Genomic DNA, 19050 nt, shown 5'->3' on the forward strand with positions numbered 1-19050 from the left:
TCAGCACAAGCTCCTGCAACACGATGATGCCCCCAGGGGAGATAATGTCCTCCGCATCCCACCTGGCTTCCCACGCCTGGGAGAGGTCCACCAGGCCGTCCTGGGAAAGTACGGCTGATTGAGTCAAGGGCTGGAAAAGCCAACGTACTCTGCGGGGCCCCACAGCCTGGCTTGAACACAGGGTGCCGCCTCAGGGCAAGGCGGTCAGGCTTTAGAGGCTGCTCCAGCAGGCCGGAGGGACTGACACCAAGGAGGGGCCAACCCACGCTGACGCTCTGTGCCTCCCTCCTGCCCCTCCGCGAGGCTGCGCCGGGCCCTCACAGCCCCCAGCTCCCCGGCGGGAGAGCCCAAGCTGAGACAGTGGGCAGCCTGGCCGTACTAGCTGACGCTCGGTTGCTATGTGCGTGGAGGGCGCCGTGCTGGAGAGACCTGCGGGCCCCGCGGGGAGCCTGCCTGGGAAAAACCCCAAACACTGGCGGCGGCGGCAACGCCCGCTCATCTTCATGGAGTTTGCCAAGTGGCCAGGGAAGGGCTGGTTCTTGGCCTCACTTTACGGATTAAAAGAGTCTACGCCACGACGTTGGCTAGGCGGGGGTGGGCTGAGGGGGGCTGCCTTGCCCACGACCCTGTGGCCAGGCACCTGGGGGGCCAGAGCGCAGCGCAGGGTGCTCTGGGACCACCGCGGGACCCGGCGCCGAGCCCCTCCTCCCTCGAGGAGCCCTGCTAGGGCGTCTCAGGCCGGAGGCGGCGCCATGCCGAGCCCACACGCCCTTTCAGGGCCGTTGCCCGCCCCGGGTGGAGGCGGAGTCTGCGGGCGGCCGCTCGCGGCAGGACGGGCGGGCCAGGGGCGGGCCTGGGGGGCGGGCCGGGGCCGGGCGTGCAGCCGGGGACCGGGCAGCAGAGGCCCGGGCGCGCTCAGGCCCGGGAGCAAGGCGGCCTGGGCGGGCACAGCATGGACTCGGGGCCCGAGGAGTACGAGCTCAACGGCGACCTGCGCCCGGGCTCGCCCGGTTCCCCGGACGCCTTGGTAAGACTCCCCCCACCGCTGCGTGGCCTTGGCCGGCACCGCCCTCTCTGGACCCCGCGCCGGCGGCTCCCCGGGCACCTGTGGGCACCGGGCCCGGTGCGCGCCGCGTCCGCACTGCGGGGCGGCGGGGGACGCCCCGCCCCGGGCCTAGTCTTTGCCGCCCTGTCGGGGGCCAGAGCGGTGGCTTCGGGTCCTCCGGCCACCCGGGCAGGTGAACGGAGCGCGGCGGCGTGGGGCGGGCAGCCGTGGTGCCGTCCCCTGCTCTGCCAAGCAGTGCTCACTCCTGGCCTCTGCTGCTTCTCCAGCCGAGGTCGGCCGCGCCCCTACGCCGGCCTCCCCCCACCTTCCGCACCAGCCTCTAAGTTCACCTTCGATGTGCCACCTCCTCCGCACGTTGCGCCCCAGGGCGAGTGGAGAGGAGTCACAGCCTCCGGGCTCCAGGCCAGCAGCGGGCAGACAGTTGCGTCACTCCACACCGCCCGCACAACTGATGCGTGCCTTGACCGGGCACTTGGGACCTGCTATGGCCCCTGCACCACCCTCCACTCACCTGCCTTGAGAAACACACGTCACGCACAGCCTTCCGGGCGTCCTGCTGGGCCGGGAGGGCTGTGGGTGGGAGGCAGGCTCAGGCAGTGGTCGCCGACTCCGGCAATAGACCTGGTTCACCCTCGTCCTGCCCCGCAACCCCAGCTTACAGCCCCTGCTGCTGCAGCAGGGCCTGAGCTGGCCAGGGTCCTGTGCCCCACACTTCTTCATCCAGCTCTCAGTGCCTTGTGTCTGCCGCAAGGTCCTGGCATGGCCCTTTGATGACTTGTTGACTTTGGACAGTCTTTCGTTTTCCAACCAACACCCTCCCTGGAGATGGGGGCAGAGAACAGCAGTCTGCTGGATTTTTCCAGGTTTCTCGATGGTGTGACCAGACTGGGGCAAAGACACGCTGCCCAGGTGTTGATAAACAGTCCTAGCTGTGGGGACAGGCCCTGTTCAGGGACGAGGGGCTCCAGGATCTGTGGGTGGGAGGGCAGCTCTAGGGTTGCATGGCGCCTTTGTCCCTGTGTTAGAGGAAACTGAGGACTGAGAGGGGCCATCATACCACGGGACTCGACCGGTGTGTGAGCCCCTGGGGACCTGGCCCTACCCCAGTGTGTGAGCACTTTGGAGCAATGGACAGGGGCAGGCACCTCCAGCTGTGTGTCCTTGGGGAGGTTGGTGCACCTCTCTGGGCTTTCTATATGTGGCCTTAAAAAGGGAGAACAAATGATCCCTGCCGGCCTTCAGGAAAGTGGGGGAGGCAAATCAGGTAACAAACAGGGGTAGGTGGTTTGGAAGCTATTTTGAAAGGGAGGGTTTCTGCTTATCCCCTGCCTTTGACCTTGTTCTTTGTCCCTGTGTCCTTTGCCCTCCACTCAATGCAGTCTCTGTTCACCTCTGCAGGCAGCAAGATGGGCTGTGCCTCCTGGAGGGGTCTGGGCACATCTCAGGCCCAGGGGAGATTGGGTTGGGCTTGTTCAGGGATCCCTGTCTTGAATCTGGGGACCAGAGGGGAGGGAGACACAGCTCTACCCCTTCGAGCTATGGTTGGAGAGCAGATCAGCCCAGACAGGATGAGAGAAGCTAAGGCAAAAGTGTGGAATTCCCAAGGGGCTGGCAGGCCACCGTGGTGGGTGGACCTAGGGGTCAAGGAAGGCTCCCTATGGAGGTGGAGACGTTGGCACTAGGCCCTAGGGGATGGGAAGGAGTGGCGGTTCTGGCCTTCTGAGATGTGCAAATGGGCATCCAGGCAGAGGGAACAGCAGGAGCAAAGGCCCAGAGGCTGGACCACCAAGCATGTGCAGGGCTGGCTAGGAGGTGGGGGGATGGGAGGCCAGGCTGGATGGGCCCAGTCACAGGTCTGGTGGCCCGGGCTCTGTGGAAGGGCTGTGAGCTGCTGTGAGGATGAGCACGTTTCTCCTGGGGAGTATCTGGTCACAGGCAGGAGGCTTCCTCCAGGGGTGGCCAGCCTTGAGGGCCACTCTGCTCACCTAGGCTGCTCCCCAGGCCCGCCCAGCACCCATTCCCCTTCCCACCCTCAGGACCCTGCTTTGCCCTTTCTTGGGCACATGATGTCAGCATGCTGTGTCTCAGTTTCTCATCTGTGGAATGGGGGTGATAGCAGCGCCTCCCCCAGAGAGTCTTGGTGAGGGCTAAATGGCTGGTGTACGTGTACGTGAAGTGCTCGGAGCTGATCCTGGCACTCAGCACTGACATCTTAATTTCCCACCTGCCACGGAGACCCTTTCCCAGTGGTCACACTGGGCAGTGGTTCAGAAAGGGAAGCACTGTGCCCAGGGTGGGGCCCCAAGGAGAGCCTGTTTGCTCTTCTGTAAAATGGGGCACAATTGCTCACCTGGCTGAGGCTCAGGGAGGAGTCACACATGTAAGTCCTGGGCAGAGCTGCCCAGCTGGGCTGTGTTGGGGAAGGGCAGTGGGGCAGCCCTGCCCATGCGCACTCCCGTTCCTGGCGCCCCTGTGGCCCTCCACATGAGGGCCCCTGTCAGAGCCCAGGGATTGAGTCAGTGCGCTGTTGGCCGGCGGTGGAAGGAATAGTAAACGACAATTTTAATGTGAAAATGGCCCACAACTGTGTTGTGCCCTGGGGTGTCTTGAGGCAGTCAGGTGGCCAGGATGTGGCTGGAAGACGGCCCTCTGGTACCAGCCTTGCCCTCCTGCCCTTCACAGCCCCAAAGGGTGCAGGTTCCCGAGTCCACACCTGGGCCAAGAGGCCTAGTCCTCGGGGACATGCAGTTGTGCCCTGTACAGATGACCGTGCATGGCCTTAGCTGCTCAGGGGAAGTTTCTTCTTTTTCTCATTTCTGCTTTCCTGGCAGTTCCCAAGGCTGATAGGATCTGGGACAAGTTCTAAAAGCTGACCTAACGTGGCCTCAGGGACACTCCTGGCCAGTGCCGAGTCTGACGGAAGTGGGTCCGCCTGGCCCAGCCCTAGCCCAGCTGCCATGGGGACCTCGCCTCCCGATACTTCCTGCTGTCTTGCTGGGGTTTCCTGCCAGACACGGAGCTGGGAGACCCTCTCGGAGAGCCGCTTCCTGGGCTGGCTGGGCGGGGGACACTGCAGGCATGGGCCTCTCATGGCTGGGCTCCAAAGCCAGCCCAGGCCTGTCCGTGTGGCATCTGGGGGATAGGCCCAGCAGTTCATTCCCCGACGCTGGTGGGTCAGATGGGGGATGCTGAAACCCCAGGCAGGTACCAGCGCATGGTGGGAGGAAAGGGGGTCCTCATTTCTCAGGCCCCCCACCATCTGCTGGTGCCTGCAGCCCGAGGGGAAGGGCCCCTGAGCAGGTAGGCCGCAGGTGGCCAGGGCTAGACTTGGACTCCCAGGGCAGGCAACTCGGCCCTAATGGCCATCCTGGGTCCTGCACAGTTCAGGACGACCTGTGCCCCGGGCTGTCCTTTTGTTTCTTTGTCACTGTTACTTTGTGTGTGTGCAGCTTATTATGAGTTGGTGGAGTTCGTTGGGGAGGTGGAGTCTTGCAAAGTGGTGAGAGCCGGGTGTCAAGGAGGAGGAACATCCCAGTCCTGCCACCCACTGTTGTGTGCTCCGACCAGCCACGGAGCCGCTGAGCCTGCCCCATTCAGCCTCCTCCACATCCCTGCCTGCCCATTTTACAGATGAGGAAACTGAGGCACATGGTCACCCTGCTGGTGAGTGGTATAGCAGGATTGGGCGAGGTAGAGGAGATGCTGCGACTGCTCTGAGCCCCGCTCCTCACGGGCCCTTGGAAGGGGACTGATGCGCTTCACCGTATTTGTGGGGCCCAGCTATTGGCCACAGCCTGCCCCCATCTCCTCCCGTCCAAGCCCTGGGTGGGCCAGAGCACCCGGTTACACTATGGCCAGAGCCAGGCCTGTGGGTGTGGCAGGCCTGGTTCAAATTCCACGTCTGTGCCAGCCCCCCTCCTGCCTGAGCTGAGGACACTCAGTGGAGTGGCCCCCCACCTATGCAGCCTGTGAAGGTGAGGCTGGCTGTCCACAGCAGGTAGCGTGGGGAGCCAGCCGCGATCTGCGCAGAGCCGCCCCTCACCACACCTCCTTCCTATCTGGCTTCACTCCAGCTCTTGGTGCTGCGGAGGTTTTGAGGAAATCCCCTGGGAACACATTAACCAGGTGTTTGCTCCCTGTGCTGCCCAGGCCATGGGCACAGGTCTTGGCAGAGGGTACCCAAATGTAGCTCCTGGAAGCTGGTCAGGCCCACAGGGCTCCCCAACCTATGGGGGATGGGCCCCCAGCTGCCCTCAGGCCCGTCCCAAGACAGTGGAAACCGCCCAAGGCCGGGGGGCTGGTTCTGCCCTCTTTGGGACTGGCCTGTGCACTTGTCATCTCCAAGGCTCCAAGGCCCAGAGCAGCGAGGTTAGGGACAGGGAAGCAGATCAGCCCTGCAGCCCCTCCCCACCTGTGTGAAGCCCCCCCTCAGCCCACACAGCCTCAGTGTTCTCACTGCCTAGGGTAGATGCCAACTGTGTTGTGTCCTGGGGCAGCCCTAAGTTTGGGGCACATAGTCCTGGGTTCAAATTCTGATCTGCCCCTCCCTCAAGGTGGCCCTGGACAAACCCACTCTGAGCCTCAGTCTCCTGGTCTGTAAAATGGGAGAGTAGCCCAGCCTCCCACTTGGTGCATGGCAGGGTTTCCCAGAGTTTGGCCCCAGATGCACAGTTGGGGAGACTGAGGCCAGCAGAGAGGGTGCATGTTGTCAAGGCCACAGGGCTGGGCTTGACCCTGGTGCAGAGGTGTTCCCAGCCCCTGGGCCCTCCTTATCATCACAGAAGTTGAACAGGAAGCAGTTGGCTGGATGGGCTGGAAGCTCCCTTCACCAGGAGGGGCGTATGGTTTAGGGCCTGCTGGCCACCTGGGGCTCCGAGGCCATCCTGGGGTGTCTGCTGCGCAGCCCCATGGCACACATGGGAGACTGAGGCTCAGAGCAGGGCCACCTGTCCTGAAGTTACACAGCTGGAGCCTGGTGCAGGGAGCCCTCAAGAGCTTAGACCCCACAGGGTGGCCCCAGCCCCTGAGGGGATGGTGGTGTCAGCTGCCAGGACTTCAGAGCCCAGGGACCTGGGTTCAAGTCTCAGCCCAGCCCTCACTTGCTATGTGGCTTTGGATAAGGAGCTTCCCTCATTGAGCCTCAGTTTACCCACCTTAAGTGGTAAGGACAGCAGTGTGAGGACAGCAGGGGCACAGGTCTCCGTGGCTGGGGTCGCTAAGAGCTGAGGTTGGGAGAGCTAAGGCTTCGGCTGACGGTCCTCATTCCTATCTCGGAATGTTCCTCGCGACTGAGTGGCTGTGAAATATTTAAACAGTTCCAAAGAGCTCAGAATAAAGGGGGCTTCCTCCTCCCTAGAGGTCAACACGGTTAGCCTGGGTATATGAGTATGTTTATGTATGTGTGCATATAGTTTGTATATGTATGTGCTGTGTGCAGATGTGTATATCTTATACCTGTGATGTGGATGTGTGTGTACACATCTGTGTATGCGTGTGTATTGTGTACACGTGTATGTTTATGCAGTGTATGTGTTGTATTATGTTCATGTGTGTATTACACGTGTGTTGTATACATATGTGTTTGCATATGTGTGTATTTTGTGTATCTGTGCATGTGTTTGTGTGTGTGGTGTGCACGGGTGTGTGTGTGTTTACGTGTATGCATTTGTGTGTGGAGAGTATGCATGCATGTACATGAGTGTGTATATGTATGAATGTGTGTTTATGTGTGTGTGGATGTATGTTTATGTGCACACATGTCTACGTATACACACATATCTATGTACATGCCCTCCCAGAAGGTGGAAACTCCTCACGGGGTCTGTACCTGGCTTTTTTCTCTTAATGACAGGTCTTGGGATGGGGACCCAGGTGAGCATTAGGGTGCCTCAAGGGAAGGCATTTTGGTACTTTAGGTTTATGAAACTTAGGAGCACATGCCCACTGTGGGCAGCCTCCAGGGTGCTCTGCACTCAACAGCACACACGTGATGGGGCGTGGCCAGCCAGGCAGCTTTGCAAGAGCAGAGCTGGGGATGAACCTCAGTGCCAGGCACAGGCCCTTTAGGCGTGGGCCCTTTGTGTCCAGCCTCTCAGCAGCCTGGGAGGGAGCAGCCATGCCTTGGGCGTGCTGGGGCCTGGGGAAGCCCGGGAGAGCAGTGCCAGGCCCAGGTGGGAGAGGCTAAAGCAGAGACCCCAGAGGGGCTTCAGGGTACGTGTGGAATGACCAGAGAGCACCACTAAGGCCCTGGGGTCCGGGCCGGCTGCAGGCCCTGGGTGGAGGTGGCTTCCCCCCCCCGTGCGGGATGGTGTCTAGGATTTGACCCAAGTGAGCTTGCTAACTTAAGAGAGCAGCCGACGCTGAAGCCAGGTTGTTGGAACGTTCAGGCCCAGGTGCAGGCATCAGAGCCCACCTGTGTTCCCCACTGCCCACCCTCCCTTCTCTTGGGCACATAATTTTAGATGAAATTTAACATAAAAATACACACCATAAAAGCAAGGTTCCCTTCCTCTGTTAGTTGTGTGCGAGCTGCCTCGTGTATTTTTCATTGTGGGTATTTCTAGGCTGCAGAAAGCTGAGGCCGGGTGTCCATGTCCGCCCCTCCTTGCCTAGCCCTGCAGCACCCTGCTTTGCCATCCTGCATATTTCATGAGCCTGGAAACAGGAGCTTCCAGAGCAGGTCCCAAGAGGCCGGCCACCAGCAGTGGGTTCTCATGGCTGCCCCCAGCAAGGTGTACCTGTCCTAGGAGGCTGTGGTCCAGGACCTGGTGGCTTGCGGCACCTGTGGGCAAAGGGCCAGGGCTGAGGAAGTGGCGGGTTTGTTCTGGGTAGCTGGGGAGGGGCCCAGTAAGGGAAGCTTGATGGGGATGGACTCTGGCTTGAAAGAAAGTGGAAGCTGGTTGCTTGGAGTTGCCTTGGAATGAAACAGGACAGCCCAGAGAGGTGACCTCCCCACTGCAGGAGAGAGGGCTGTGTCTTGCCACGGGAAGTCCTGGGAGGCTTCCTGGAGGCAGTGGCCTCTGGGTGGGGCCTTAGAGCCTGAGACAACAGGGAAGGACACTGGGGGCTGTGAGGGAACTGAAGGGGTCTCCTCACAGAGCAGCCCCCTACCCCAGAGCAAAGAGAAGTCACTGGATGTTGCGTGGGGCCAGAAAAAGAGATCAAAACTTGTATCCCTGTGTTACTACTCCGAAAATTAAGGAGGAAGCTAAGCTCAACTGTACATGATATGCTGAGACATTTATTGAAAGCCTGCTGCATGCAGGGGGTGGTGGGCTCTGACAGCCAGTGCCTTGTTGCTTACAGTGGCCTGGTGAGGTGGCCAGACCTTTCTCAGGGCCCATGCTGAGGCTCGGGGACTGAGTGGCCTGTGGGGTCCCAAGGCTAGGAGGTTGGGAGGCGGCAGAGGCAGTCTCGGCCCTTGTCGGGGCCAGCGTTTATGGATCCGTCTGCCTACACGTCACTTCCCTTCCTGGCACCGACCCGGAGCCCAGATCCCGAGGGGAGGGGAGGCCTGGGGCGCAGGCAGGCCTGGGCGGGCAGGGAGGAGCGGCCTCACCCGCAGCCAGAGGGCAGGGATTGTGTAGCGGGCATTTTCCAGTCAAAAGCCAGAGTGTGTGTGCTGAGGTTGCTGTTTTATGTTTCCTTTCTCTCCAGGACTGTATTCCTAGGGAAGGTTTTGTAGAGGCCAAGCGCATTCTCGAGGCCTGTCATTAGAGTAATAAGCACTTACCAAGGCGGGGGCAAGAGAAGCCCTCACCTGCAGGGCGACGCCCCCCGCCCCACTGCCCCGCTGACCGTCCCCCTCCCTGCAGCCGTCCCGCTGGGGCCGGAGGCACCAGCCCATCAATGTGAACCATTATGCCAACAAGAAGAGTGCGGCCGAGAGCATGCTGGACATCGCCCTGCTGATGGCCAATGCGTCCCAGCTGAAGGCTGTCGTGGAGCAGGGCCCCAGCTTCGCCTTCTACGTGCCCATGGTGGTCCTCATCTCCATCTCCCTGGCGCTGCAGATTGGCGTGGGCGTGCTGCTCATCTTCCTCGGTAGGTGCCTGGGTATGGGAGGCTGGGCCGCTGGCATTTGCTCATACGCCCTGGGTTGGGTGCTCACCACCCTGCACACTCAGCTCCCAAGGCGCCGCTGGGTCCCCTGCCCTCCTCATGTGCGTGCAGTCCAGGAAATGGCCCTCTCCCCACCCTGCACTTGGGAAGAGCCAGAGTGGGCTGGGGCATCAGGACCTGTGCCTGTGGGGGTTGGAGCGACTGGTTTTCTGGGCCTTCAACGATCCATGCCGCCAAATGGCCCATCCGTGCCGGTCCTCACGGCCTAGGAGGGGCTGGCCTTCTACTCTCAGTGTCCCCAGCCTTGGCTATGGCTATCTCTAGTGACGATTGTCTAGTGATGAAAGGAGCAGCCAAGTTACACAGAGGTGTGCCAAGGAGACCCTGGGCTCGGGAGGTGCGGGAGGGGACCCTGGCCCAGGAGGTACAGAAAGGGACCCTGGGCCTAGGAGGTATGACCACAAGATGTGGGAGGGGCCCTGGACCCCCAAGAGGTGTGGGAGGGGACTTTTCACCCCAGTCATCCTCTCTCTGGGCAGAGTGACCAGTAATCAGCCCTGCTGTTTTTGTATGAAAACCCAGAGTGCTAGTCGTGCCTCCAACTTTCCAGTCTTCCCCCAAACTAAGGATCTAAATATTGTCACCTCTACCTCAGACCAGTTGCCTCCAGTGGACGGGCAGACAGACAGAGGGTCCACCCTGGTGGGAAGGTGGGGCTGGGCTCTCTGGGTGTTCCCTGGGGTCTCCAGGGGAGGCTGCCCTTCAGCTGCCAGGGCCCCCAGCGAGCCCCTGCTGCCTGTCCAGGTGAGGGTCCTCGTCAGGAGCAGCAAGCGTCTGGGTTGTTCCTGCTGTACCTCCTCCTTGCTATGTGACCTTGGACTAGTGACAACCTCCTGGGGGCTCAGTTTTCCCACCTGTAAAAATGGGCATAGAAATAGAGCCGTGGTAGTTGCATGGATCAATTGTGAAGATTAAGGCACATGAGGGGCTCGGCGCATTTGCCTTAGAAACCAAACTGGACCTTGGTGTGACATCCAGAAGTGATGTCTTTAGGTCCGTGACCTCAGGTGCTCGGCCTGCCTTCGCTTCAGTTGCTTATGAAGAAAGTGCGGGAGCTACAGAAGGTGTGGTCGCAGACGGCGGGGCTGCCCAAGCCGGGGGCCCTGTTGTTAGCAGATGTATTTTTCTCTGGGAGACAAAACTCATCCTAAATGTGGCTGAGGGCCCTGTAAGGCCCACTCAGCACAGCGGGACGCGCAACCCTTGGGGCAGGTCTCCTTCCACCGTCCCCAGGCTGGGCGCCTGTCAGGGCTGCCCTCGGCACTGTCCGCTCCCCTCTCGCCCGCAGTCAAGTACGACCTTAACAACCCGGAGAAGCACGCCAAGCTGGATTTCCTCAACAACCTGGCCACGGGCCTGGTGTTCATCATCGTGGTGGTCAACATCTTCATCACGGCCTTTGGGGTCCAGAAGCCCATCATGGACGTGGCGCCCCAGCAGTAGGGCACCCAGGTGAGCTCAGGGACGGGGCACGGGGGCCGCTGTTGTTCACTGCTGCGGCTGTCGGAGGCTCTCAGGGCGTGGCGAGTCCCCAGCCGGCCAGCCTTGGGAGCCTTCCCAGGCCGGGGGCACCCTCATCCACACCCATATGGTCTACACATGGCCATTGCCTTGAGGCCAGCCCTGCTCCTGGCACTGACCGCCTGGTCACAGTGTTTAGGCAAATGAGTTTTAGAGCCACCATTCAAATATCCGAGAGCTGACCTTAAAATAAGATTTCTGGTTTCTCTTAATAAATCAGGATTCGGGATCTTGTCACTTGGAGCCCCTGTGACACCTCAAGTCTGCCTTTTACTGGGCCTTGCAGGGCCCACGTCACCCACCTGCTTTGGGACAGACCCTGGTTGTGGGATGTAGGCTGAGGCCATCCCCCTTCTCAAATACAGGACGAGGCCCCCCAGTGGAGGAAGCACTTCCCATACCGCACTCAGCTACTCCCTAGGTCCTTGCTCAGAGAGGGTGAGCATCTGCCTGAAGACACACAGCCTGGGAGCAGGACCCACAGGGAGACCTGGGGTGGCCTCAGGCCAGGGTTGTACACACCACAGTCTACACGGTCTCGGGCCTAGTGGTCACTCCTCAGGTTTGTCCCAGAGGTGAGCTGCCACGGGAGGGGTGGGCATTCCTGACAGATGGCCATGTCTCCACCAGCAATGCCCCATGGCAGAGTGGACAGGAGCAGTCTGTGCTCAGGGCAGAGCACCTGTGTGTCACGAGGACATAAGAGAAAATTTTCCAAAGTGGCCATAGTGAATGATGAGGTGGGACATTGGAGCCAGGCCTTCGGCCAGGCGGCTAGGTTGGGAGTGTCTGGTATTCATCCAGCCATTCCTCCCGTGGTCTCCCAGGAACCCATGGCCATTCCCAGTTTGGGACATGCTGGTTCCTGGTGCCCTGGTTGTGGAACTTGAAGCTGCCCCCTCGTTGGGACCAGCAACCAGGAAGCCCCACCGCCTGGCTGCCAGCCCTGGTTTGTTAAGTTGCACCCCTACCGAACCCCTGGACGCCAGCCTGCTCTCTTGCTCAGGGTGTGATGACCAGGCCATTTATTAATCACCTGCCATATGCCCTGACCACAGTCCTTGACCCTCCCCAAGCATTAGTCCTCTGCCTCCTGGGAAGAGGCTGCTAGGGCCTCTGGGCCACACAGAGACCCAGCCAGGTCCTTGGGGCTGCCCTCAGAGGCTCCAAGTCCAAGGCCGCTGCATATCCTGTTGCTGGAGGAGCCAGAGAAGTCAGGAGTGGTTGCCTGCCCTGCCGACCCTGGGCCAGGCCTTTCAATCCTGATCCCAGGAATGCTGTCTTCATCCCATTTCCAGAGGAGAAACAGGCTTGGAGAACTTTGATGTCTCTCCCATGTCAGAATCTTCCTGAGTCCAAGTGTCCAAGTGTCAAGATGGCCCAACGCTCACAGACTGGCCACCAGGACGGGCTCAGAGCCTCTTCTCTCTCTCCTTTCCAGGACCCTAGACTGTGCCTTCCCCACAGCCCGGCCGCCCAGACCCTAGGAGCCACCCAGGAGTTCTCCCTGCGAGTGGCACTCCCTGCAACTGCTAGAGCCCAGGCCACCCGCTGCCACTCTGTCTCTCGGCTGCTCTCACCAGAAAGTGGCTCCCTCTGGCACGTGGGGGCTGGCCATGGGGCCAAGAAGGTCAGAACTGGACAGCTGCAGAGACCTGTGCCCAGAGAAGGTTATTGACCTGCCCAAGGGTACACAGCAGGTCCATGGACAGGCCGGACCAAGGCCCAGGGCTGGCCTCTGTCTCAGGACATCCCAGAAGGACCAGGAGAGACTCCTCCCTCTGCTGGCGTGCCAGCATCCCCGCCTCCCATGGGCCTGCTCTGGTCGCCCTGCCTCTGCCTGCTTCCCAACTAAGGGACACTGGACAGCCAGCACTGCCCTTTGGCCCTAGTGGTGGCTGCTGGCTCTGGCCTCAGTGCCAGGGCTCGGCGGCCACCAGGAGAGAGCCAGGCAGCAGGCCCGGCACACACCTTCCACCAGCAGTGGCTGGGCAGAGGCCCAGCTCCCTCCATGAGGGTCTGAGCACCCCCTTTTCTAATCAAGAATGACCAATAAAGCTCATGTTCCTCCTTGTCGGGCTCCCTGCACCGTCCTGTCCCCTCCCAGGCTGGACCCTGCTGCAGCCTCCCCTCCCGCCAGGCCCCTCCTGCAGGGGTGTCAGGAGCACACAGTTCGAGCCAAGGGGGCCTTCTCCTGAGTCTTGGCTTTGGGGAGCTTTCTGGCTCCTGACATCTCAGCGTGAGGTTGGAGGTACCGAGGCTGGGGTCTGAGGTCGCAGATGCCTGCAGCCCCTGGCAGCCCCTGGCAGCCCCTGGCAGGGGCCATGTGTGCAGCAGCATTTTGTCTGCTCCTCGTCAGTTTCCAGCCCTCTCACCATTTCCTGACACTTGGCGTTGTCCTATTGAGGTCCTAGGCCCCTGTCTCACCTTTGTCCTGAGTCTGTTTGCTGCTTCCCCTGCAGTGGTGTCTGGTGATGCCTGTGGTCAGTGGGGACATTCTCTGTGGGAGCAGAGGGGCTGGGACCAGGTCCTAGACTCTTGGGGCCTGCCCGCCGGTGGAGACCCAGCTCCCAGGCTGCCAGTGTCTGAGCCCTCCCTCTCTCCTCCCTGGTCCTTGGTCCTTCCCCAGACTCCTGCCGACCGCCCTGTTCTGCCCACTGCACCTCCCGGCCCCAGCCTCATCTCACTGGACACCCGGCATTTTGTGAACTGAGGTGGAGGCGGGTTCAGCCCACCCTGTCTTCCTTCCTGCATGGCCTCTCTGTGTCCCCAGCCCCCTCCAGGGGAGATACCCGACGTCTCCCACTGGTGTCTGCTCTCTCCTCCTCCGAGCAGCCTTCCAGAGCCACAGGGTGGGGGCGAGGACTCCAGAGCCCCCAAAGCCCCACTTCCCCCTCACTTTTCTTCTCGCCCCCTCTCCCGGCTGAGCCCCCTGAGCCTGGGGTGCTTCTAGCTCCCAGTTCCTTAGCATGAGGATGCCCCGCAGCCTCGTGTGGGGGCCGACAGGTCAGCTCTGCAACCTCCTGAAGGTGGTCGAGAAGCATCGTGGGCGAAATGATCTAATCCTGGGCTTGGTTTAAAGTACTGCAGGGGAAAACCAGTAGGGAAATAGATGAGAAAGTGTTGATAACCATAGAAGCACTGCTTTCTCCACTTCTATGTTTGTCCCATAAAGGGAGTTTTAAAAAGTAGTTGGTATGTGGAATAAGTTCCAAGATGTTCTAAGTTGAAAAAGGAAGATGTGGAGACATACATGTGGGTGCAAAACGTGCTTCCCAAGGCGGTGATGTGGCATCAGCCGCCGGGCTGTGAGGGGCGGCCAGCTGGGGCGGGCTCAGATGCGTACCGCCCGGCGCTGAGTCCCCGGTCTGGCCTCGTGTGGCCCGCGGCCTGCGGTGTGGATGGCCAGTGTGGTCTCACAGCCCAGCAGCCGGATGTTGGCCAACACTGGCTTAGTTCCTCCTTTGGCCAAGACAGGAAGTTTACCCAGGCCGGGCAAGAGGGGTGCACCCAGATGGCTACAGTGAGTCCTAGGCCATCAGCCGGGCTGGACTCCAGGGTCCTTGGGGACAGGGCGTGGCTCTCCCCAAGTCTGAAGCCTGGATGCCGGGTTGATCTTTGACAAAACACCTAAGTACCTGGGCGGACCCCAGTTCCAAGTTGAGTGTGTGTCCTGACCCTCCTCGGCCCCTGTCCCCAGGTGGCCTCCCCCTACTCCAGCCCCCATGCCAGCCACCCCACACCTCCCCACCCACCGTTTCCCAGGCTCCATCTCGCCAGCCGCTGCACTGGCTCTGACCCTCACTCCATGTGTTCCCCATCTCAGCCCTCGGATGTGCTGCTGCTCCCGGACAGCTGCTTCCCAGGCGCTCCAAGGGCACACCACCGTCTGACGCTGCCCCTCCCTGTTCACCGTCCTGGCCCCCGTTGGTGCCTTGGGCTAGAGTCACCATCCACGTTGCCAGAGACATTAGTGTGGCCAGGTGGGGTCCCCCTGGAGCCAATGTCAGAGCCTGACCCAAGTCCAGGGCTGGTACCCTGAGAACAAGGGTCCTGCCCACTGGGTCTCCTGAGGGCCCAGGGGCTCTGCTGGGGATGGGGCAGGGTACACCCTGTTCATGTCTGTGCTTCTTCTTAGGGATCCCTGGTCTGGCCTGGCTCCCCCACTGGAGAGCCCGCTGCCTACAGTGGTCTGTGTCCACGCACAATCCAGCAGGCAGTAGGTGCTCAGTAAATGTCTAGGGCAGAACCCACTGCCTCATCCACGTGTTCTGGGCCCTATGCACCCATGACAGTGGTCAAAGGGCGGACAGAAAACTGAGGCCCAGGAGCTGGTCGAGGCTGAGCTAGCTTCTGGGAGGATGTGACAGCCCCTGTGGGGTCCCTGGCCCCTGACCTGTCCATTCTGGCCCATGCTGCCCTGGGGACCCAGCTCTGCTCTCATGGGGATGGCACCATGATGAGGGGACCTAGAGAGTGAACAAGGGGCAAACAAGATGTTCCCACCGAGCTGGCAGGGCCATGGAGGGACACAGGGAGCTCAGGAGAGGTGGGCAGGGAGGTCAGCAGCCAATGCTGGGATGATGGGAGGGGCGCAGAGCAGAAGTCTGGGAAGAATGTTCCAGGCAGAGGATAGCCTGTGCAGAAGCCCTAAGACTGGTGTGAGCTGGGCCTGGGGTTGGTGGAGGTGGGGGCATGACAGGTGGGGGGCAGTCACGTAGACCTGCGAGTGACCAAGGCGGGCTGAGTGAGACAGGAGGGCTGTTTTCCCAGCCTTCATACTGTAATAGGCAGACAGGCGATTCGGTAGATGGACACAGGGTGGACTGATGGATGGATGCATGCGTGGATGGTAGATGAGAAGTAGATGACCTGGGTAGATTGACGGAGACAGGTGGGAGATAGGTAGACAGATGTAGGTCTCCATGGTCATTCCAAGGCAAGGAAGTAGTGCTGTCCCAGCTGGAAGCCCAATCTCGGCACCTCACTCCCTTGCAGGAACCACTTGCTGGGGCCTCTTCAGCCCTAAGATGCCCTGTGTGTGTCCTTAGACACCGTGTTTATTCGGATGTGTCTTCTAAGTCCTGTTGGAGCTGCAGGTCCTCCCTCAAGAGGCTCTGCTTTGCCTGCTGTTACCCTTTGAGGACCTGGCCATTCATTCCACCTGAGCAGAGGAGGGACGAGGGTGGGCCGGGGGACAGGGAGGGCGGGACTGCCACCATCCAGGTGCGAGGTGCTGGACTGGGACTGTGGGTGGGCCGGGCTGGGAGGAGGGCGTGATTCTGGGTGTATCGAGATGGTGGCCGTTTGCGTTTGCGGCTGAACCCAAGATCATTGCCCCTTCCCACGCGTACTGCACCCAGGCCTTCCCTCCCTCGCACCCGTGTTTAATCGGGTGTCATTCCTGTTTCCCTGCTGCGCTGCTATTAAAAATCAGAGTGCCAAAGGCTTTCATATTTTCCTTCTCTTTCTCTCAAATACTTGCGTTAGGAAAGCACTGACCCCAGGCGCCGTTAAGCTGGTGTGGCTGCGGGAAGCGTCCCCACCAGCCGAGCATGTCCTCCTTCTTCCAGCCAGCACGTTTAAGCCGGTTTAGCCCCTCCCTTCGGCGCCCTCGCGCCTCTGCAAGATGGCACTAGGACCCTGCCCCAGACCAGATTCAGATTCATGGTCCCACTGCGCTTAAGCAGGGCTTCCCCAGACAGCCCCGCTGCGGGAGGGTTGGTGTCCTTCATCGCTCGGCTCCCTGAAACGGGTCTCTACTCACACCGACCTTCCAGGTGAGGAGACCAAGGTTCTGAGCGGTGGCGTGACCCCCGCAGACCATGGTGACAGCACAGTGTGCCCAGCACTCCATCTCCTTAGCACGCCTCAGGAGCTGGGGTCAGTAGAGATCAGGAGGGTCCTGATCCCTGAAGCCCCGCACCCTATCTGTGTAAGGGAGGGTGTCTGGGGCCCACCCATGGCCCTGCAGCTGGTCAGGCCTAGGGTCTGTACAAAGGTGGGGCAGCGGTGGCCCCAGCGTCCTTGGAGCGGCTAGGGGACATTGGCAGGACCTCTGTGAGCCATCTGCAAAGGAGCAGCAGGCCCCTGCTCACAAGGTGCTGACCCAGCGGGAACTGGAAACAGCAACACGACATTAAAGTGGTGTCAGCATCCCCCTCAAAACCTGACCCCGCGTTTGCAGAGTCAACATCATCATCTCTCCTAGACTGGAGCCCGAAATTGTGCAAGACCCAGCTGCATTTCCGGGTGGCTCCCAGCTCATGAGCCCACGTGCCCCCGTGTCCTCGCTGGCCTGTGACCCACCTACTCCTGGGTTCAATAACAGGTCCTGTCCCACTCCACAACACCCCTCCCTCCCTGCTCCTCCCCACCCACTTGCTCCCTCGAACCTTCCCTTTTCCTCACTCATTCTCCCTCCCTTCTCATGCCTCCTCCACCTCTCCCTCATCCCCTCTCACCCCGACCTCTGGTAATGGGAGTTCTCCCCACCGCAGCGCCCCCTACCAGCCCCTGCACAGTTCTGGACGTGGGAACAGCATCCCCGAGCTGCGGCGGCCTGGAGGGAAGCGCTCTCGGTACTGGGGTGCCAGGACGGTTCCTGGAGCAGATGGCATTTTACCCAGGACCTGAGGGACGAGCTGATGGCGGCTTGGTAAGGAGTCCTCAGGCAGCGGGAGCAGCCTGTTCTTTCCACGGGCACGCAGAGCCCAGCTGCAGAGGCGCGGAACACAGCCAGCCCGTGGTTGCAGCGTGCGCATGGGGACTCGGGGAAGGCCACTGAAGGCCTCAAGTGCCCACGGGCTCCAGCAGGGGATCGTGGCCTGTGGTGCCGCTCACTCCGCTGTGGACTTAGTTTATTCCTGGTCACCGGCACTGGTTGACCAGGCACTGGTTGGCAGGCGAGGCCTGATGGAGAGGCCCGGACGCCCCATCATCCTCCCCCGCCCCGGACATCAGCCTCGAAGGGGAGGCCTGTGGAGCACTGCCCAGGCCGGCGGCAACAGAAGGGTCGGGCCGAGCCGGTGGTCGGGGTGCCACAGCCCGGTCAGGTGAGCACGGACCTGCAGGCCGGGGCTGGGAGGGGGTCCGAGGACAGCCTGGGCTGGAACTAGACTGTGGGCCTCAGGGCAGGGCAAGGGTGGCTCACGGAGGGAAGGGGAAAGTCAGCGGTCCTGGGAGGCCAGCAGGCCCAAGTCCAGGGGACAGACGTGTCCTGCAGGCCCCTCGCTCGGAGGATGGCACCCTGCCCATGGTACCTGGGGAATCAGGGCCTCACAAGTGGCTTCAGGCAGCCCAGGTGTGTCCTCCATGGTCTCAGGTGGAGCCAGCGCCGGGACCTGCCCAGGCCACAGGCCTGTGGGCCTGCCTGTCTCTGGATGTTTCCCCTGTTTCAGTCATGCCTGTCTGTGCCCTTCACCCGGGCATCTGTCACCTGTACCCGGTGTCTCTATCAGCTTCACCAGGTGTCACCTTTACCCAGTTGTCACTGTCACCTTCACGAAGTGTGTCACCTTTACCCAGGCATTCAGTGTACCTTCCAGCAAGCAGTAAATTCATAAAAGTATTAATATTTCTGAGGCAAGGGTGCTTTAACAGGGCCTTGCTATGCCAACCCCTGCCCCGGGAGTCCCAGAGCAAGGTTCCCACTGCACAGATGGGCAAACTGAGGCTTAGGGGTGTGGAAGCACATCCCTGGTCCTGCAGCTCAAAGAGGAGTGAGGCTGCTGTAAACCACCTCTCCTCAGGGGGCGTGGGGCGTCCTGGCAGGTGGGGTGGCTCTGAGGCCATGGCTCCCCTGGATTCTGACGGGCAGCGCCAGTGCTGTAAGGCAGAGCTCCTTACTCCGGGGCCCACGTGTCCCCGTGTTAACGAGCTCCGCGCCCACGGCTGAGTGGAGCCCATCCGGGCCTGGCCCAGCCACCCAGGCCAGCGCAGCTTCGCACAGGCAGCCAGGCCAGCACTGTCGGGGCAGAGCGCCTCTCCGCACCCCGGAAAACAGGAACTCCTGATTCTGCGGTTGACCAATGTTTTTGTTTCCCCAAAAAAAGTCTGTGAGGGAGGAGCTGCTGAGGGGAGGCAATGGGGCCCTGGCCAGGCCCTGCAGCCTGTCCTCCTGCGCGCGTGTCTGTGCCCACGTGCACGCCGGGAGGGGCACGTGAACCGGGAGAGGAGGGGACACTGTGGGGATGTCTGAGGGGGGGGACAGTGTAGGGATATCTGAGGTGGGAGGGGACAGTGTGGGGGACGTCTGAGGTGGGAGGGGACAGTGTGGGGACGTCTGAGGTGGGAGGGGACAGTGTGGGGATGTCTGAGGTGGGAGGGGACAGTGTGGGGGA

General features: G+C 61.0%; 2 protein-coding genes across 3 annotated transcripts in view; both read left to right on the forward strand.

Moving 5' to 3' along the window:
* Positions 1 to 851: 851 nt before the first annotated feature.
* On the forward strand, positions 852 to 12781 carry NINJ1 (ninjurin 1). The gene is made up of 4 exons (XM_012651836.1): positions 852 to 1027; positions 8881 to 9109; positions 10476 to 10639; positions 12150 to 12781. The coding sequence occupies exons 1-3, from the start codon at positions 953 to 955 to the stop codon at positions 10628 to 10630; spliced, it is 459 nt and encodes a 152-aa protein (XP_012507290.1). The 5' UTR covers positions 852 to 952; the 3' UTR covers positions 10631 to 10639; positions 12150 to 12781.
* Positions 12782 to 17147: 4366 nt separating this feature from the next.
* The window catches only part of LOC105816424, a 4865-nt gene continuing 2962 nt past the window's right edge, over positions 17148 to 19050 (forward strand). For both annotated transcript variants that reach the window (XM_012651837.1, XM_012651838.1), the window contains exons 1-2: positions 17148 to 17366; positions 17600 to 17763. In XM_012651837.1, the coding sequence (XP_012507291.1) occupies positions 17187 to 17366; positions 17600 to 17763 (344 nt within the window). In that variant the 5' untranslated portion in view covers positions 17148 to 17186. The remainder of the gene's footprint in view (positions 17367 to 17599; positions 17764 to 19050) is intronic.

The sequence above is a fragment of the Propithecus coquereli genome, unplaced genomic scaffold (genome assembly GCF_000956105.1).
Source record: "Propithecus coquereli isolate 6110/MARCELLA unplaced genomic scaffold, Pcoq_1.0 Scaffold370, whole genome shotgun sequence".
In the NCBI taxonomy this organism is placed as follows: Eukaryota; Metazoa; Chordata; class Mammalia; order Primates; family Indriidae; genus Propithecus; species Propithecus coquereli.